The 20,517-nt window shown below is 43.5% G+C and overlaps 1 protein-coding gene across 2 annotated transcripts in view; it reads left to right on the forward strand.

The window, feature by feature from the left end:
- The window catches only part of DIAPH3 (diaphanous related formin 3), a 326,528-nt gene that overhangs the window by 76,567 nt on the left and 229,444 nt on the right, over positions 1–20,517 (forward strand). For both annotated transcript variants that reach the window (XM_068158905.1, XM_068158906.1), the window contains 3 exons: positions 2,214–2,318; positions 4,671–5,003; positions 5,918–6,032. In XM_068158905.1, coding sequence (XP_068015006.1) covers positions 2,214–2,318; positions 4,671–5,003; positions 5,918–6,032 — 553 coding nt within the window. The remainder of the gene's footprint in view (positions 1–2,213; positions 2,319–4,670; positions 5,004–5,917; positions 6,033–20,517) is intronic.

Consider the following 20,517-nt stretch of genomic DNA (forward strand, 5'->3'; position numbering starts at 1 on the left):
CCTTCACACATCTGCCCAATGAAATTAATTTAGAATAATCTTTTGTTTTCCTTTTTACACCCAACTGTGAATTGTTTATACTTCTCCACTCTTCTGCTCAAACTCTGCAGCTAACTTTCAAAGGCATAGCCTGAAACTGCCACAACATGGCATAGCTCTGTGTTTAAGAGTGATGTTTAAGAGTAAATTTGAATGTTTCTTGTGGACTAGGAAGGAAAGAAAAGGGGTGTAAAGTAGTCAGCCTTAATTGAGAAACTTTGATTTATTTTTTTTTTTTTGGTGTTTCAAGTACAGTATCTTCCCCAAAATTAACCAAACACTTTATTTGAAGTTACTCTTTCTTCAATGAGATAAACAGTGGAAGAGTTAAGAATAGGCTGATTCATATCTACAAATTCTGTATTACTGGACATCTTTTTTTGTTCTTTTTTTTTTAATCTAATCTAATTCCATCTTAAAATACTTTAAAAAAAATCTTAAAAAAATACTTAAAAATATATCTTAAAGTGTAGACAGGCAGAGGTTGGTCTCTTCTACCAGGCAACCAGTACCAGAAAAAGAGGACACAGTCTCAAGCTGCACCAGGGGAGGTTTAGGCTGGAGTTTAGGAAGAAGTTCTACACAGAGAGTGATTGCCCATTGGAATGGGCTGCCCGAGGAGGTGGGTGGAGTCACCATCATTGGATGTGTTCAGGAGGAGACTTGGATAGGGGTGCTTGGTTGCATGGGTTTAGTTGATTAGGTGGGTGTTGGATGATAGGTTGGGACATGATGATCTGGGAAGGGTCTCTTCCGGTCTGGGTCTGGGATCATAGACTTTGCTTCTTCGGCTTCTCTTCTCTTCTCTTCTTCTCTTTCTCTTCTCTTCTCTTCTCTTCTCTTCTTCTTCTCTTCTCTTCTCTTCTCTTCTCTTCTATCTCTCTTCTCTCTCTCTCTCTTCTCTCTCTTCTCTCTCTTTCCCCCCTTCTTCTCCTCTTCTCTCTTCTCTCTTCTCTCTTCTCTCTCTCTCTCTCTCTCTTCTCCTCTTCTCTCTCTTCTCTCTTCTCCTCTCTTCTCCTTCTCTTCTCCTCTTTCTCCTCTCTTCTCCTCTTTCTCCTCTCTTCTCCTCTCTTCTCCTCTCTTCTCCTCTCTTCTCCTCTCTCTTCCTCTCTTCTCCTCTCTCTCCTCTCTTCTCTCTCTTCTCCTCTTCTCCTCTCTTCCCTCTCTTCTCTCTCTTCTCCTCTTCTCCTCTCTTCTCCTCTCTTCTCCTCTCTTCTCCTCTCTTCTCCTCTCTTCTCCTCTCTTCTCTCTCTTCTCCTCTCCTCTCTTCTCCTCTCCTTCCCTCTCTTCTCCTCTCTTCTCCTCTCTTCTCCTCTCTTCTCCTCTCTCTCCTCTCTCTCCTCTCTTCTCCTCTCTTCTCCTCTCTTCTCCTCTCTTCTCTCTCTCTCCTCTCTTCTCTCCTTCTCTCTTCTCTCTTCTCTCTTCTCTCCTTCTCTTCTCTTCTCTCTCCTTCTCTCTTCTCTCTTCTCTCTTCCTCTCTCTCTCTCTTCTTCTCTTCTCTCTTCTCTCTCTCTCTCTCTTCTCTCTTCTCTCTCTCTCTTCTCTCTTCCTCTCTTCTCCTCTCTTCTCTCTCTTCTCCTCTTCTCTCTCTCCTCCTCTTCTCTCTTCTCTCTTCTCTCTTCCCTCTTCCCTCTTCCTCTTCCCTCTTCCCTCTTCCCTCTTCCCTCTTCCCTCTTCCTCTTCCCCTTCCCTTCCCTTCCCTTCCTTCCTTCCCTTCCCTTCCCTTCCCTTCCCTTCCCTTCCCTTCCCTTCCCTTCCCTTCCCTTCCCTTCCCTTCCCTTCCCTTCCCTTCCCTTCCCTTCCCTTCCCTTCCCTTCCCTTCCCTTCCCTTCCCTTCCCTTCCCTTCCCTTCCCTTCCCTTCCCTTCCCTTCCCTTCCCTTCCCTTCCCTTCCCTTCCCTTCCCTTCCCTTCCCTTCCCTTCCCTTCCCTTCCCTTCCCTTCCCTTCCCTTCCCTTCCCTTCTTTGCCATTTCATATAGTAAAGACTTGTCTTGGTAACAGAGGTGGTACTTCCACTTAGTGGATACATGAATAGCAGATATTTTGTATATATCTTGATATTTTTAACAAACACAAAAGTTTTAACCAACACAAACTGAAAAGTTGAAGTCTGTGAAAAATTTGCATAACTGACTAGCATCAACAATTGTCTTTTTTTTCTTCTTTTTTCATAGTTTGAAAAAGATTTTATAGTTCACCAGGAGACTCAGGCCCTACTGCAAAAGAAAGAAGAAAGAATCAACGAACTTGAAGCAGAATTGCAGGCTTTTAAATCACAGGTATGAGATAGTTTATGCAAATGCACAACATATTGTTTTTGAAAGGGATTCAATTTTGCATCTTCTGCAGATTCTGATAGTGCAGCTGAGGATTTTCTCCAAAGAATCCTTGCTGTTGATTATTACTGACTGTTAGTTTCCTTTATTTCTGTTTAATACAAAGAATTTTAGTGTGACATTAATTAGCTGTTTGAATTCCCAGATCCTGTTTTTGCCTGAGCTCTGTTAATTAAACTACCTTCTTAGATATCATTTGGATTTTGCTTTAAGTGTCATGTATTGCCAAAGTAATTAAACCACATAGGTAATAAGTCTCATGCTTTTAAATTAGCATTCATCACTGTGATCTTTATCCCTGCATAGGAAATTACTCATTACACAGTTTGCTTTGCCAAAGCCTTACCATGGATATCCACCAGTCAAAGAAATAACCAGTGGCTGGCTAAGAACATTTCCTGATAATTTTTCAATTTTCAAGCATAAATAGCTATTTTAAAATGGGATGGAGAGGAATAGTGAATATTTTTGAGAGTAGCACTTAAGTTAACTTATAACTGCTTCAGCTCTAAAATGCATATAAGGAGACTGTGTGACCAACTGAATTTTCATGTGTCTTATTTCCTGGAGTAAGAAGCACAGTCTGAAAATGGCTGAAGAAAGGCAGCATTGGGAAGGCATGCACATAGCAAGGTGATAAAATGTGTGTTTTGATCATAGGGACTGCTTTATAATTTTGAGTTTGCTTAATTTTCGTGGTGAGGAAAATTAGTTTAGCTCTGCTTTTGTCTGTTTAAACATGTCATTCGAGCTCAGGTTTCTGGTGAGAATTAACCATAATGGTTTGCTGCAGTTTACTACTCTTAAATCCATCTTAAGAGGGATCTTTTGTTTCCAAATGGCATCAGTTGCTACTTAGCATGGCTGCTTCCACCTCCTGTGACTGTTTTTCTCCTGTTCCTTTGTCGTATTTGGTATACATATATTCAGAAATTCAGGACAATAATATTGTTGTGCATTTACTCATTAATTATCACAGTATCACAGTATCACAGTATAACTAAGGTTGAAAGAGACCTCGAGGATCATCGAGTCCAACCTATCACCACAGACCTCAGGACTAAACCATGGCACCAAGTGCCACGTCCAATCTCCTCTTGAATGCCTCCAGGGATGGTGACTCAACCACCTCCCTGGGCAACCCGTTCCAATGATGAATGACTCGCTCGGTGAAGAACTTCCTCCTCACCTTGAGTCTAAACCTCCCCTGGCGCAGCTTGAGACTGTGTCCTCTTGTTCTGGTGCTGGTTGCCTGGGAGAAGAGACCAACTCCTTCCCGGCCACAAGCACCCCTCAAGTAGTTGTAGAGGGCAATGAGGTCACCCCTGAGCCTCCTCTTCTCCAGGCTAAACAATCCCAGCTCCCTCAGCCTCTCCTCACAGGGCTTGTGCTCAAGGCCTCTTCCCCAGCCTTGTTGCCCTTCTCTGGACACGTTCAAGTGTTTTAATGTCCTTCTTAAACTGAGGGGCCCAGAACTGGACACAGGACTCAAGGTGTGGCCTAACCAAAGCAGAGTACAGGGACAGAATGACTTCCCTGCTCCTGCTGGCCACACTATTCCTAATGCAGGCCAGGATGCCATTGGCCCTCTTGGCCACCTGGGCACACTGCTGGTTCATATTCAGGTGGCTGTCAATCAGCACCCCCAGGTCCCTCTCTGTTTGGGAGCTCTCCAGCCACTCCGACCCCAGCCATTTCCTTTGAAAAATGCTTTGTTTGTTGTGTTTTCATTCATTTTAAAAAAGGAATTAAATGGACTGGTTTAGCTCAAAATTATCAGTTTAGAAGTTGATTAATATTATCACTAAAAGATAACTATTTCTTATTTATTCTTTTGTTGGTGTTGTCAGGTACCTATTTATTAATGCTTGGATGGTAGAAGTTCTTCAACTAGTAGAAATAAGTGTAGATTTGTTAACTGAAGTGCTAGTAAGATTGCTTTGATACAGTATAGATGGCCTTACCATATAGAATAAGCAATTAATGTGTAAGGCAGTTGTGCTTTTGGGAAGGAATCTTTGATCACGATCAGTGAAATGTGACAAGTGGAATACAGCATTTCTTTTTGTTTTTTTGGTGTGCACCCCCATGTGAATATCTGCCTCAAATGTTGAGACTTCCGGTTATGAAATCAAAATCATGTTGGCCTCATCATAATTCATAATTGATTGACCTATACAAGAAAAATGGCACTGACTTTCAATTGCTTTGATGGATTTAATCTATAAACTGTGATTGTCATGGCATTTTGTTGATGAAAAATGGGAAACTGACTAAGAATACTTTCTTTATCAGTATGGCTCCATGCCACCTGGTTTTCTACCATCAGCACATGGAGATACATCTGTTGTTCCACTGCAAGCTGCAGGACCACATCAGATTCCACCACCACCTCCTCCACCACCGTTGCCTTCTAATGGAGCAATTCCCCCACCACCGCCACCTCCTCCACCACCTCTGAATGGATTTGGAGTTCCTGTGGTTTTTGGAGGTGCTCCTCCACCACCACCTCTACCAGGCCTGCCTGGAGCACAGTGGTCTCCACCTTCCTGTACTTTGCCATTTGGAATGAAGCCCAAAAAAGAATTCAGACCTGAGGTTACCATGAAACGACTCAACTGGTCCAAGGTAGTTCTGATTAACGGCAAATACTTGACCTAAAATCTTGCACAGAGCTTAGGGTAAACAGCTTGTCAGGAGTAAGACTATGTAGAGCAATCGATACATTAGTTAAAATTAGGCAAGATATGAATACTTTCTGCCTTTAGTTTTCACTGTTTTCTGAAAACTGTGTTTTATTGATGGATGAATCATCTGGACAGAAATCTGCTGACTTTCTGAGATGCCTTGAAAAATCCTTTGTGGTCTAAAATAATACAGCCTTGATACCAGCATGCTTTCTGGTCCTGGTATGCTTTGGCTTTTAGCAAACTCTTTATGCTGGATCAGTGACTGCACTGTACTGATAGCTACACAGTTTCTGAACAAGTGTTTTTCATCTTTCTAGTCTGGACTGTGAGTAGAAGCATTCCAGGCCTCTCCATTTGTCCTTAGGGCACATGTGCATATGTAAATTTAATGGTGGAAAAAGTACAGAGACTTTATATTTTTTCTTCTCCATTGTGGCCAAATCTTCCAGCACTACCAGTCTACTTAGACCAAATTAGTCAGTAAAAAGTTTTTCAGAGTGTTATGAAGCAATCAAAGCTATGTTCTAAAAAATAAGGTACTTAATATCTAGTTAAATCAGCTGTGTTCAGAGACTATTTAAAGTTAATTCATGTTTTAAATCTAGCCCAAAGATAATTTGCTACATTTAGACCTTGGATAATAGGGTGTGCTGTCTGTATTGCTTTGTATTGTTAGAATGAGTTTGTCCAAAAGCACTTTGTGTAAGCATGATTGGTTTTGATCAGAAATGTACCAAAAGCTCATGTCTTGCAGAGCTCTTAAGCATGTAATTTTCTTTAGATTCTAGAGAGCACCATCTCTGCATCAAAATAATTTAATTCATAAAGTTTTGTTTTGTCTCTTGGTTGTAGATTAGGCCTCAGGAGATGACAGAATCCTGTTTTTGGGTTAAAGCAGAAGAGGACAAGTACGAGAATGCTGACATGCTTTGCAAATTGGAACTGAAGTTTTGTTGTCAAAAAAGGGGTAAGTGATTGGTTCAGTTCTCAGATTTTAGAAGTGTTGTAAAAACTCTTGGGGCTTGCATACATATATGAAAAATTCAGAATGTAGCATTAATGTTCTGGTTTTTTCCTTCATCCATGTAATTTAAAAAGTGTGAGAAATCCTAGACTGCTTAAAGCAGCAATGTTGCAAAAAGGTATTGCAGAGGCACCCCCAAAACAGGCAGCAACAGCCACCTGAAAACTGTGGATTTGTTCTAATCACTCTGCACTCCTTCTGACAATAAAGTTACAGGTTCTGATGTCAGTTGGGAATATACTGCTGCACAACCGTCTCTGTATAGAAAGATGAACCAAAATGTGCACTCAGAAAGGGAAAATCTCCCTACATGTACCCAAAATACATAAACTCAGCAAAAAGGGGGCCAGGGCTCCTTAGACAAGGTCCCAGTCTGTGGGAAGAGGATCTGACTGCCAGGCTACTTGCTCTGTGGAGAGCCCACTCTCCATAGCAGTGCTCCATTTATATCATTGAATGATCCAGGAAACTACAGATCAGTAAGCCTCACCTCCATCACTAGAAAAATGATGGAGCAGGTCACTCTGGAGGTCATCTCTAGGCACTTGGAAGAAAAGATGATGATCAGGAACAGTCAGCATGGATATACCAAGAGTAGATCATGCTTGACTAATCTGACAGCATTCTATGATGCTGTGACTGAATGGGTAGATACAGGAAGACCAGTGGATGTAGTCTACCTTCACCTTAGAAAGGCTTTTGACACTGTGTCCCATTACATCCTTGTGAGCAAGCTCAGGAAATGTGGAATAGAAGAACAGACAGTGAGATGGAGCTGGTTACGCAATGGAGTCCAAAGAGTGGTGGTCAATGGTGCCAAGTTGAGCTGGAGAGATGTGACTAGTGGATTCCCCCTGGGATCAGTGCTGGGTCTGGTCCTGTTCGACATCTCCATCAATGACATTGATGAAGGGACAGACAGACAAAGTGTCTGCTTAGAAAGTTTGCTGATGATACTAAACTGGGAGGTTTGGCTGATGCACCAAAGGCTGCGCAGCTGTTCACTGAGACTTGAACAGACTGGAGAGCTGGGCAAAGAGAAACCTAATGAGGTTCAACAAGGAGAAGTGCAGAATCCTGCATCTGGGAGGGAATAATAAACTGCACCAGTACAGGTTAGGAGGTGATCTTCTAGAGAGCAGCCCTGTGGAGAAGGGCCTGGGAGTCCTGGTGGATAACAAGTTGTCCATGGGTCAGCAATGTGCCCTTGTGGCCAAGAAGGCCAATGGGATCCTGGAGTGCTTTAAGAGGAGTGTGTCCAGCAGATTGAGGGAGGTTCTCCTCCCCCTCTACTCTGCCCAGATGAGACCTCTCCTGGAGTATTGCATCCAGTTTTTGGCTCCCCAGTTCAGGAGGGACAGGGATCTACTTGAGAGTCCAACGGAGGGCTGTGAGAATGATGAAGGGACTGCAGCACTGCCTTATGAGAAGAGGCTGAGAGCCCTAGGGCTGTTTAGTCTGGAGAAAAGAAGACGGAGAGGAGGTTTAATAAATGTTTATAAATATCTGAGGGCTGGGTGTCAAGAGGGAGGGGACAGGCTCTTCTCACTTGCACCCTGTGATACTACAAGGGACAGTGGATGTGAACTACAGCATAGGAGGTTCCACCTCAATATGAAGAGGAACTTATTCTCTGTGAGGGTCACAGAGCTCTGGAACAGTCGTCCCAGAGAGCTTGTGGAGTCTCCTTTTCTGGAGACTTTCAAGACCCATCTGGATGCATTCCTGTGTGACCTGCGCTAGATTCTATGGTCCTGCTCTGGCAGGGGGGTTGGACTTGATCTCCTGAGGTCCCTCCCAACCCCTAACATCCTGTGATTCTGTGATTGTGGCTTGTGGTGAATTTCTTAATTAGTTGGAGAGCTAAGTGCTCTCAGCAACACAACAGCTTTTGGGCCCTGAGGTGCCACTGAATGTGTGGAGGTATCGAGCTGATCTTTATCAGCTCCTACCTTGTTGTCCAGTGTCTGTCAGGACCTTTGTGTTTGTGAGGGTGGTTGCACCCACCACAAAAGGGTTACAAAAAAGCAGGCTTTTTTGCTCTATCAGTGTTTCTATTGAGTTGAGTTTTACAGTTTATTGCTGTTGAAAATGGATATTAAGAACGCTGTACACATAAAAAGGCAGGAAAACCTCCCAGACCAGAGACAGTTTTGCTTTCATCTGTTAGAATAAGTCTCAAAGGTAACTGTGATCCCTTTATAGTGTTAGGAGAATTCCCAAGAGTGTTCCCTGAATTAATAGGTTGGAAGGTTTAAAAGCCCCTAGAGAAAACACTGCTTCCTATGTGTAATTAAACAGTAACGTTTGGGAGACATGATGATGTTCAGGCCAAACATGTTAATGGCTCAGGAAAGGATTGTGAATCTCCACAGACAGCAAGAACATTAGAGTTAACAAGATTAACATCCCTTCAGAGGTTTCCTGAATGGACTGTTTTGACAAAACCTAATAGAAGAGAGTTATTGGATCTACAGCTGGAGTATACTGTTATACCAAACGCAGAGGGAGGACAATTAAAAAGCTATAGCCTGCAGGGACAACTTTAAGGTTTTTTTGGAGGTGGAGCTTACTGCTTAATTTTTTATTTTTTTAAAGTTCTGAAATATTTCATCTTACAAGGGTCATCAAAGGAAATGGGGATGGTAAGATTTTATTGAGAACAATAAGGTTTCTATAGAGCACCATGAGGCTAAATCTCATCTTTGTTCAAGTGAGTGGTTTACAGAAATTGGGATGAATGCTTAAGCACAAAAGTGGGCAGCGCCAGGCATCTCAGTGTCTCTCACTAAAAACATAGATTCTAGTACAAAGGACAACAAAGTAACTGCTTTTGCTCTCATGACCATGGACAGAGGGAATGCTTCTTTGTAGCTTATACATAACTTAGCTGATTGTAACAAAGCGCACCAAAGAAATTGGCGGCTTGCAGTTTTCTTCGCTTCAGAATCTTAAAGAGATTTAACACCATGCTTTCTAAAGTAGAATCAGAAAGCTATTCACGAGGCTCAATCTGGAAACAGTCCTTGACTGTTTCTAAAGTTTTGTCTTTAAAAAACAAAAGTCAAAAATATTTCTGTAGCCAAATGACAGCATGCAAAGAATGAGCTGATTTCCACTCTGTTGAAGGGTCTGCTTATCCACACTTTTCATTGGAGTCATTGTGTAAGAAGAGGTATCTAGTAGTGGAAGCAAAGACCAGAATATTCAATGATGCTCCAAGTGAATTTTGTTTTGATTAAGTAAAATCTGATTGAAGTACTCAACCATTCAGTTGGTGGATTTTGCCAGCTGGTGTGCCAAGAGCATTTCAGTGTTGATCCAGAAGACGAAGCTGTATGTCTGTGTAAATGCACAGAGGATTTTCTACTAGAAGAAGGAATACAGAACAGTACAGTAGATTTAAAGCTTTAGCAGGTGTTTGTATAGAAGTTATAAGTAATGTTGTGCCCCTGTACACTGCACTGGTTAGGCCACACCTCGAGTACTGTGTCCAGTTCTGGGCCCCTCAGTTTAGGAAGGATGTTGACTTGCTGGAACGAGTCCAGAGAAGGGCAACAAAGTTAGTGAGGGGTTTGGAACACAAGCCCTATGAGGAGAGACTGAGGGAGCTGGGGCTGCTTAGCCTGGAGAAGAGGGGACTCAGGGGTGACCTTATTGCTCTCTACAACTACCTGAAGGGGGGTTGTAAACAGGCAGAGGTTGGTCTCTTCTCCCAGGCAGCCAGCACCAGAACAAGAGGACACAGTCTCAGGCTGTGCCAGGGGAAGTTCAGGCTGGAGGTCAGGAGGAAGTTTTACACAGAGAGAGTGATTGCCCATTGGAATGGACTGCCCAGGGAGGTGGTGGAGTCGCTGTCACTGGAGGTGTTCAGGAGGAGACTTGACAGGGTGCTTGGTTACATGGGTTAGTTGATTAGGTGGTGTTGGATGATAGGTTGGACACGATGATCTTGAAGGTCTCTTCCAACCTTTTTTATTTATTCTATCCTATTAAGGTAGTTGAAGTAACCAAAGATGATACAGAGATACAAAAGAACTGTTACTGCAAGAACAAAAAGTAAAAAAGGTTTAGCTTCAGAATGTGAGTAGTAACATAGAGGAAAAGATTACATGGAGGAAAAAAATCACTTATTTTGGATGTCAAGGCATGTCAGAGACATGCCCTTGAATCATGGAATTATTTAGCTTAGAAGGGACTTCTGAAGGTCATCTGGTCCAATCATCTTTATCAAAGGACCAGTCTAGTTGTCCAGGGCTTTATCCAGATGGGTTTGAGATATCCTTAAAGGTGGAGATATGTGGATGGACAAGTCTGTTCCCATGTTTGTCACCATCGAGTAGTTTTCTTCATGCCATCTCAGAATGTCTCTTGTTCCAACTTGTGTCTGTTGTTGCTTGTTGTGCACATTTTAGAAGGATCTGATTCCTGCTTGTTTGTAGCCTTCTGTTAGTAGTGTGAGACAGCAGTAAGAGTCCCCTGGCCTCTTTATCTTTCTCAAAACTCAGCTTTTATGTCTGCATCTTATGTTGCAGCCCTCTGATCATCTTAATTCTTCTGCTGTGCTCCTTCCAAGATATTTATATTTTTCATGAAATGGGAAATTCTAACTGAAGGGGCACTCCAGATACTTCTCCCTGAGATAGAGGCCTTATAAAAGGAAATAATAATTTATTTAACCTGCTGACAGTGGTCTTGGCAACATACTGGAGGAAATGTTTTCTCTGTGCTGCTTATTGAATAATAATGGTGATAATCGTAGAATCATAGAGTCAATAAGGTTGGAAATGACCTCAAAGATCATGAAATCCAACCTGTCACCCAACACCTCATGACTACTAAACCGTGGCTTCAAGTGCCACATCCAATCCCCTCTTGAACACCTCCAGAGACGGTGACTCCACCACCTCCCTGGGCAGCTCATTCCAACAGCTAACAACTCTCCTTTTGAAGAACTTTCTCCTCACCCTGAGCCTAAACCTCCCCTGGTGCAGTTTGAGACTGTGTCCTCTTGTTCTGGTGCTGGTTGCCTGGGAGAAGAGAAAACCTCCTGGCTACAACCACCTTTCTGGTAGTTGTAGACAGCAATGAGGTCTCCCCTGAGCCTCCTCTTCTCCAGGCTAAACAATCCCAGCTCCCTCAGCCTCTCCTCATAAGGCTTGTGCTCGAGGCCTCTCACCAGCCTCATTGCCCTTCTCTGGACACATTCAAGTGTCTCAATGTCCTTCTTAAATTGAGGGGCCCAGAAGTGGACACAGTACTCAAGGTGCGGCCTAACCAGTGCTGAGTCCAGGGGCAGAATGACCTCCCTGCTCCTGCTAGCCACCCTATTCCTGATTCAGGCCAGGATGCCATTGGCTTTCTTGGCCACCTGGGCACATTGCTAGTTCATGTTCAGCCAGCTGTCAACCAGTACCCCCAGCTCCCTTTCTGCCTGGCTGCTCTCCAGCCACTCCAACCCCAGCCTGTAGCACTGCATGGGGTTGTTGTGGCCAAAGTGCAGCACCTGGCACTTGGACTTGTTGGATGCCATCACATTGGACTATGCCCATCTGTCCAGCCTGTCAAGGTCCCTCTGCAGAGCGCTTCTACCTTCTAATAGATCAACACCTGCTCCCGACTTGGTGTCATCTGCAAATGATGAGTCCATATAAGGCCTGTGGGTGATGTAGGGTGTTCTCTCATCATTCTGTTACATTTTATACAGCTATTCTTGTCACTTTTCAGAAATGGAACCATTTTGTGAGAGCAATGTTTTATAGAAATTAAAATTTTGAGCTGGAGCAATGAGAACTATCAAAGCTTCAATTGTTGATGGCATTCTTGTGGCAGCTTACTGAAGACAAAATGATCTATGTAATTTATTTATTGACTCAGAATTGATTCTTGTCTTAGAATAATGTTGTAATCTTAAAGATGTCTAAGATTATATATATAAAAGAAGTAGGCAAGGGCATAATGGAAAACTAGGGTCCTGTGTCACAAAACCACATCAACTTAGTGCTACACAGGGATTACAGAAGGAGAATCTGGAAATATGGAATGTTTTCAGTGTGAATACTTCAGAAAATGATTGTCTGAGAAGTGCACATATATTTAAAATGATTGCAAGAAAACATGAGAATTTATTGTGAGATGCCTCAAGAAACAAATGATTCTGGAGCCCTCAAACCATTAACTGTGTCAGCAGGTAAAAGAAAAGTAAGAAGTGTCTTTACTGATTGACAGCTGCCTAAACACGAGCCAGCAGTGTGCCCAGGTGGCCAAGAAGGCCAATGGCATCCTGGCCTGCATTAGGAACAGTGTGGCCAGCAGGAGCAGGGAGGTCATTCTGCCCCTGTACTCTGCATTGGTTAGGCCTCACCTTGAGTACTGTGTCCAGTTCTGGGCCCCTCAGTTTAAGAAGGACATTGAGACACTTGAACGTGTCCAGAGAAGGGCAACAAGGCTGGTGAGAGGCCTTGAGCACAAGCCCTATGAGGAGAGGCTGAGGGAGCTGGGATTGTTTAGCCTGGAGAAGAAGAGGCTCAGGGGTGATCTCATTGCTGTCTACAACTACCTGAAAGGTGGCTGTAGCCAGGAAGGAGTTGGTCTCTTTTCCCCAGCAACCAGCACCAGAACAAGGGGACACAGTCTCAAGATGCGCCAGGGGAGGTTTAGACTCGAGGTGAGGAGAAAGGTCTCCACCGAGCAAGTTGGTCGTCATTGGAATATGCTGCCCAGGGAGGTGGTGGAGTCACTGTCCCTGGAGGTGTTCAAGAGGAGATTGGACGTGGCACTTGGTGCCATGGTCTAGTCATGGGGTCTGTGTTGATAGGTTGGACTCAATGATCCTCGAGGTCTCTTCCAACCTAAGTTATACTGTGATACTGTGGTTTAGGGTATGTGTACAGGGCTCAGCAGGGAGTGTGAAGAAACAAAACAAGAAATAGGAAGTTTTCAAATTAAGATGGTGAATGTGTATTGTTTACATGAATGATCTTTGGGTTTTTGATAGCTTTTTAAAGGCAAAAAGAAGGGTTGATGTGAAGGGTAATTAGATAATTGAAATAGAAATAATAAGAAATATCCAGTGTTTAGGATTTATCAGGATTACAGATGAAAAAAATCTGGCAATAGTGATATTAAAGGAATGTTTAATGAGAATTCTTGGAACACATTTAACTGAATATATGACTTAACTGGTATGTGAAATACTGAGTGGCAGAGCTGGAACAGACATTATATGCTTGTGTTTTATCTAAAAGCTAAGATAAACAAACACAAATGCTCGTTATCAAATGACAACTGCTTTATAATAGATGTGTTGGAAGCCTGATGGAAGGAGACTAATCACTGGTCTATGATGTTAATATGCTGCCAGCTTTGCTGGAACGATTAGGCAGAGAGGCAGGGGAGTGGCACTTTGCATAAAAAGAAACATCTTGTGAGGGGGAAAGAAGCCTGTGATGCAAAGCCTTGTGGATGGAAAGTTCCTTTGAGTAATGCAGTACTGTACTGTATGAACAGCTCTTGGCTCAGATATTTGTGATGAGAAAATGTTAAGTGAGAGTAGAGAAGCTGCAAATTTTGTGGCAAAGTGGAAGATAAAACTCCCTGCATATGGGTTGTACTGATTCCTCATCAGGATGTTATGAAAAGATAAAGGCTTTTGATGCAAGAAATGGCTGTTTCCAATATTTCCATAACCAACACGAACAGAAACTGTTTTGGGAATAGGCTTGAGTCAAACAAATCCAGGCTGGGCAGTAACTGGCTGGAAAGCAGCCCTGAGGAGAGAGACTTGGGGGTGCTGGTGGATGAGAAGCTCAACATGAGCTCTCAGTGTGCACTTGCAGCCCACAAAGCCAATCAGATCCTGGGCTGCATCAGGAGAAGTGTGGCTAGCAGGTCGAGGGAGGTGATCCTCCCCCTCTCCTCAGCCCTGCTGAGACCCCACCTGGAGTACTGTGTCCAGTTCTGGAGCCCCTATTACAAGAGGGATGTGGAGGTGCTGGAAGGTGTCCAGAGAAGGGCCACAAGGATGATCAGAGGGCTGGAGCACCTCTCCTGTGAGGACAGACTGAAGGAGTTGGGGCTGTTCAGTCTGCAGAAGAGAAGGCTCCGAGGTGACCTAATTGTGGCCTTCCAGTATCTGAAGGGGGCCTACAGGAAGTCTGGGGAAGGACTTCTCAGGATCTCAGGTAGTGATAGGACTAGGGGGAATGGAATGAAGCTGGAGGTGGGGAGATTCAGGCTAGATGTGAGGAGGAGGTTCTTCACCATGAGAGTGGTGAGACCCTGGAATGTGTTGTCCAGGGAGGTGGTCGAGGCCCCGTCCCTGGAGGTGTTTAAGAGCAGGCTGGATGAGGCTCTGTCCAGCCTGATCTAGTGTGGGGTGTCTGTGCCCATGGCAGGGGGATTGGAACTAGATGATCCTTGTGTTCCCTTCCAACCCTGAATGATACTATGATACTATGATAGGACCTAGGTGGTCAAAGTAGGAAAGGAAGAGAGAATGATTACCATCTTAAAGTTGTACCGGGGAGAATAATTCAAGTATGTCAGTTGTATAAGTATTTAACTTCAGGGCAGGGAGCTAAATGAAAGATACAAGTAAAATAGACACACCTGCTAGCAACCCAGAGGCTGCTCTGAAAATGCCATTTAAAAGATATAAGTTAACTTTCTGATTCAGAAAAACCCAACAAAAACACTGGGGCAAAAAAGTGTGTATGACTTGGTAGGAAAGTTAAAGACAGTTTCAAAAGGAAAAGTGTGGCATTAAAAATGTGGAAGGCCTGCACAAACGAAGATAACAGAAAAACTCATTAAGTGCAGACACATAAATGTAAACAGGACATTATTCCCATGCTCCCAGACTTCTGAATTTCTTGTAAAGGATGCTTCAGCTGATAGTGAAAAGTGTATTTAATTCTTTGAAAGTGATCTGGGGAAGTGATGGGACCTTGACAATTTCACAAGCTGAGCACTTTCAAAGAACATTAGAAAAATTCAACAGTAATAAGCCCACAATTAATAGGCAAGAGATGGATTTGTAGGAGGAGGAGTCTTTTGGTAAGTGAAGAGAATGGATTATTAGTAGTGATAAAGCTGAGTTTAGTGTCTTTTAAGTAATGACTCACTGCAGCTGTTGGAGAGACAGCACTGTGTTCACTAGTCAGACCCAACAGGGCATTTACTAGCTTCTGAATTGTGGATTTATGAGTGCCTGTTCTAGTGGAGTAGCTTCAGGCTACTATGTGCGAGACACACAATGCTGAAATGGGGTAAATTTTTATATACAAATGTCTGATTGGCCTTGTAGAAGGGTCTCACTTGTAGAAGGGAAAAGATTAATGAAACACTTCTAAGAAACGTATTCACTTTATGGAGTACTTTGAAGAGTGGCATGAAGAAGATACAGCAATAGTGGAAGTGAGTGAGTAAGTGTAATTAATGTAGTGAGAGTGTAGTAGTTAGGCCTAATGTGGGATGTATGGTCAGGATAGCTTGAGAGTGCCAGCTACATGTTGCTTAAAGTCATCCTTCAGATGCTTGAAGTGTTTTGCCAAATGTGATTCTGAGACTTAGTATCACCAAGGTTGGAAGAGACCTCAAAGATCATCGAGTCCAACCTGTCACCACAGACCTCATGACTAGACCATGGCACCAAGTGCCACATCCAATGCCCGCTTGAACACCTCCAGGGACGGTGACTACACCGCCTCCCTGGGCAGCCCATTCCAATTATGAATGACTCCCTCAGTGAAGAACTTTCTCCTCACCTCAAGCCTACTCTTACGAGTAGACTCTACCCAAAAAGAAATATTTGTGAGCATTTGTCTCGGTCCGGAGAGGGAAAGAGACTCAGTTCTTTTGAATATTCCCATGATGTGAAATTAGAGGCACAAACGAGGCCAAAATATCAACAGCTAGACTATTTATTACATAAATAAAGTGGAAATAAGAAGGGGAGAGGGAGAAAATAGAGAGGGAGAGAGAGAAGAGAGAGAGAAGAGGAAAGGAATTATATTACCACACCCCTCACCCCCCAAGACAGTTTGAGTCTGTGGAGGAAAGGTGCTGCAGGAGATGTTGGGTTTGTAGATGAACGGTGCTGAGGCTTTGGCTGGAAAAGAGCTGTGGTCCTCTGGGCAGCCTGGGTCTGTAGGGAAAGGGTGCTGAGGCTTTGGCTGGAGAAGAGCTGTGGTCCTTTGGGCAGCCTGGGTCTGTAGAGAAAGGGTGCTGCGGCTTTGGCTGGAGAAGAGAGGTGGTCCTCTGGGCAGCCTGGGTCTGTAGAGAAAGGGTGCTGAGGCTTTGGCTGGAGAAGAGATGTGGTCCTCTGGGCAGCCTGGGTCTGTAGAGCTTCCAGGCTCCACAGCCTCTTTTCTCTGGAGCAGCATTGTCCCGGGCTTCTCCTTCTCAGCGGCATGGTCCTTCTCCTGTGTTTTCCTACATCTCCGTTTTTCTCCTGCATTTTCCTTCTTTTAATCATCCAGTCCGGGGGGGACAGTCCCCCACATTTTTCTTCTGCAAGCCAGTAGTTGTTCAAGTCTTTTATACAGTTTAAGTCCTTAGGTGTGTGTCCAAGTATTGTCCCTCAGGAATTCAGGGCCCAGGAAATCATCCTTAGGTCTTGTCCTGAAGGCTTGATGGCTGGGTCCTAGGTCCATTGTTGTAGGCCAGCTGCAGTCCAGTGTTATCATGATGCAATCACAAGGTGATTTGCATCCAGGATTGGTAGACAGGATTCCTACATCAGCTATTGTCTGGGCAAGCAGCAAGTGATTTTGTCTTTGTTGAGTCACACCAGGAGAGCCAACTTTTAGTCTCTTACAGCATTTAAATACAAAATGGCAATTTGTATCTTGTGTGTGTGACATAAGAAAGGCAGTAGTCTTCTGACATAGATGCTTTATAGTGTGTTGCAGTTATAAATACCCTATTAATAAGGCAATTTGACTAGATTCCACAGGCTTGTTTTCTTTACATAACTGTTATGTTTAAAGTATTTAAGTCCAAAAGAGGATTAGAAATTGCAGATGAAAAGAGAAACTGCTCCTAAAGTCTTAATAATTTTTAGCAATGTGCAGATGAGCTAATGGGATGAGTTAATGATGAGTGCAGATGAGTTAATGAACAATGTGTTAATGGGACTTGGCATAAAAAATTAGAAATTTACTCTTCTTTCTTGTCTAGATATTAGAAGGAATTGATCTAGTAAACTCAAGAGAGAAAGATTGTATGATATCTCTCTGGTTTTTTTATCAACTGGGACAGATTTTCATCCTAATCTTATTGGAGATGGCAGGCTGATCTCATCACACCAGAGCTCCTGCCAGACTTGATTATTCAGAAGTAAAACACTTCTGTGGGACTGCTATATCTGTTGGCACTTCTCTTGAAAAGGTCAATATAGTTCTCGCTATTTTTTTCCCCTTTTTCTTTCCCCTCCTCTGTATACTCTTAAGAAAAATCATCAAGGCCTAAACTGCTATAGTGCCAATGAAGTTTCAAACATTTTAAACTAGCAAAGAGAGTAAATCACAGAATCACAGAATTGTCTCGGTTGGAAGGGACCTCCAGAGATCATCCAGTCCCACCCCATCTTCAGCAGGCAGGGCCATCCTCAACCCGATCAGGCCGCCCAGAGACCTGTCAAGCCTCACCTTGAATATCTCCAGAGATGAGGCCCCAACCACCTCCCTGAGCAACCTTTTCCAGTGTTCCACTACCCTCATGGTGCAGAGCGTGTTCCTAACATCCCAGCTAAATTTACTCTTCTCTAGCTTGAAGCCATTGCCTCTCATCCTATCACTACAGGCCTTTGTAAATAGTTTCTCTTCATCCTTCTTGTAATCCCCTTCAGGTACTGGAAGGCTGCTATTAGGTCTCCCCAGAGCTTTCTCTTGTCCAGGCTGAACAACCCCAGATCCCTCAGCCTGTCTTCACAACAGAGGTGCTCCAATGCCCTGATCATTTTTGTCTCCGTCCTCTGGACCCTCTCCATCAGGTCCATGTCCTTCCTGTACTGAAGGCATGCTAGCAAGAAGGTCAGAGCAGCAATATAGATTAATTTAGTGCTGTATTTGACATGCCACAGCCTACCCAGCATAAGCAACAGAACTTATGGCCAGCCACCTGAAGGATATTCTGAAGCCCAGTGTCCTCATACTTTCTTCCTCTGGAGGAGGATTTACACAGGAATTGCTCCAAGCTGTGCTTCCTGTAAATTGTTATTATTACAAACATCTAAGACTGCCAACAATATAATCTAGTAATATCTGCTAATAATTATAAATTGTAGGAGGTTTTCAGTTGGAAAAGACCTCTAAGATCATCAAGACCAACCATCAACCTACAACCACCATGGCTATTAGACCATGCCTTGAAGTGCCATGTCCACTGGTTTCTTGAATGCCTGCAGGGATAGTAGCTCCATCACCTCTCTGGGCAACATATTTCAATGCCTGACCACTCTCTGTAAAGACATTTGTCCTAATGTCCAACCTAAACCTTCCCTGCTGCAACTTGAGGCCATTTTGCCTTATTCTGTCACTTGATATTAGGGAGAAGAGACCAACTCCCACCTCACTGCAATCTCTTTGTCAGGGAACTGTAGAGAGCAATGTGGTCTCCTCTCAGCCTCCTCTTCTTCAGACTAAACAATCCCAGTTCCCTCAGCCACTCTCTATAAGACCTGTTCTCCAGATCCTTCACCAGCTTTATTGCCTTTCTCTGGACATGCTTCAGCAACTCAGTGCAGTAGCTACTCATTGAGTAACTTGAGTTAACTTTTAATGTAACTGTGCAAGCAGAAGTAAAGCCTGCTATGTGTTTAATTTGGCTGCCTTGCAGTATCACCCTGCCTACTGAAATTGTAAACCAAAATTATTGTAAAAGATGTTTTTATGTGAAATGAAAAAGGAGAACAGGTTTCTTTCTGAGCAATTTGGGAGTAATTTGTAGGCATTTATAACAGACAGCAATGAATCACATCAGTAAAACACAGAAATGTCAGTGGTGTCTTTCACTATCAGCATGTCCTCTTCCCATGGAGGGAAGGGATGGTACAGTAGTAACTGCATCAATTGTTTCTGTTTGTAACAATTAGAATGATCTCTGCTCTTACCTTATTTAGATATTTATGTCAAAAATATTTGTTATGTGTAGATCAATAAATAAGAATCAGTGCATGAATGTAGCTCTGTGGTGGGTTGAACTTGGCTGGCTGACAGATGCTCAGCCAACTGCTCTCTAATAACGGAAAAACTTGTGCAGTGAGTTTAAGACAAGGAGATCATTTAGCAAGTACTATCACAGCCAAGCTAGACACAATTTGGGGGAAATTAATTTAACTTATGTTTTCTCTGGTGTGCTATCACAGATAGGAGAAACCGTCAGTTCATCTGACTATGAAATGTATTTGAATAGAATGTGAATAACTCCTAAAACCTGACAGCTACAGGCTGGGGTCAGAGTAGCTGGAGAGCTGCCAGACAGAAAGGGACCTGGGGGTGCTGATTGACAGCTGCCTAAACATGTGCCAGCAGTGTGCCCAGGTGGCCAAGAAGGCCAATGGCATCCTGGACTGTATCAAGAATAGTGTTGCCAGCAGGAGCAGGGAAGTCATTGTGCCCCTGTACTCAGCACTGGTTAGGCCACACCTTGAGTCCTGTGTCCAGTTCTGGGCCCCTCAGTTTAAGAAGGACATTGAGACACTTGAATGTGTCCAGAGAAGGGCAATGAGGCTGGTGAGAGGCCTTGAGCACAAGCCCTGTGAGGAAAGGCTGAGGGAGCTGTGATTGTTTAGCCTGGAGAAGAGGAGGCTCAGGGGAGACCTCATTGCTCTCTACAACTACCTGAAGGGTGGTTGTAGCCAGGAGGGAGTTGGTCTCTTCTCCCAGGCAACCAGCACCAGAAAAAGAGAACACAGTCTCAAGCTGCACCAGGGGAAGTTTAGGCTCGAGGTGAGGAGAAAGTTCTTCACTGAGAGAGTTGTTTGCCATTGGAATGAGCTGCCCAGGGAGGTGGTGGAGTCACCGTCCCTGGAGGTGTTCAATAGGGGATTGGACGTGGTACTTGGTGCCATGGTCTAGTCATGAGGTCCGTGGTGAAGGGATGGACTTGATGATCTTTGAGGTCTCTTCCAACCTTGGTGATACTGTGATACTGTGATACTTTTGTATCTACATAACTCCATGACTACATGGCGTACAAAATTGGGAAACCCAGATAGGACATTAACATACCAATGGTTGAAATAGTATTTGCTTTGTAGTTTGATTCTATTTGAAGCTATTAATTGTGGCATCTTCTATTTAATGTCTTCCTGTGGCAATTTCTTTGGATGAATTAATTATTCAGTATTGAATGGCTGTGTCATCAGTAGCCTGATCTGAAAAAGTCAGAATCATCAATAACATCCAATCATTCTGGTAGGACG

Source organism: Melanerpes formicivorus, unplaced genomic scaffold, assembly GCF_026170545.1.
Source record: "Melanerpes formicivorus ecotype bairdi unplaced genomic scaffold, bMelFor1.0.p_v2 SCAF_44, whole genome shotgun sequence".
NCBI lineage: Eukaryota > Metazoa > Chordata > Aves > Piciformes > Picidae > Melanerpes > Melanerpes formicivorus.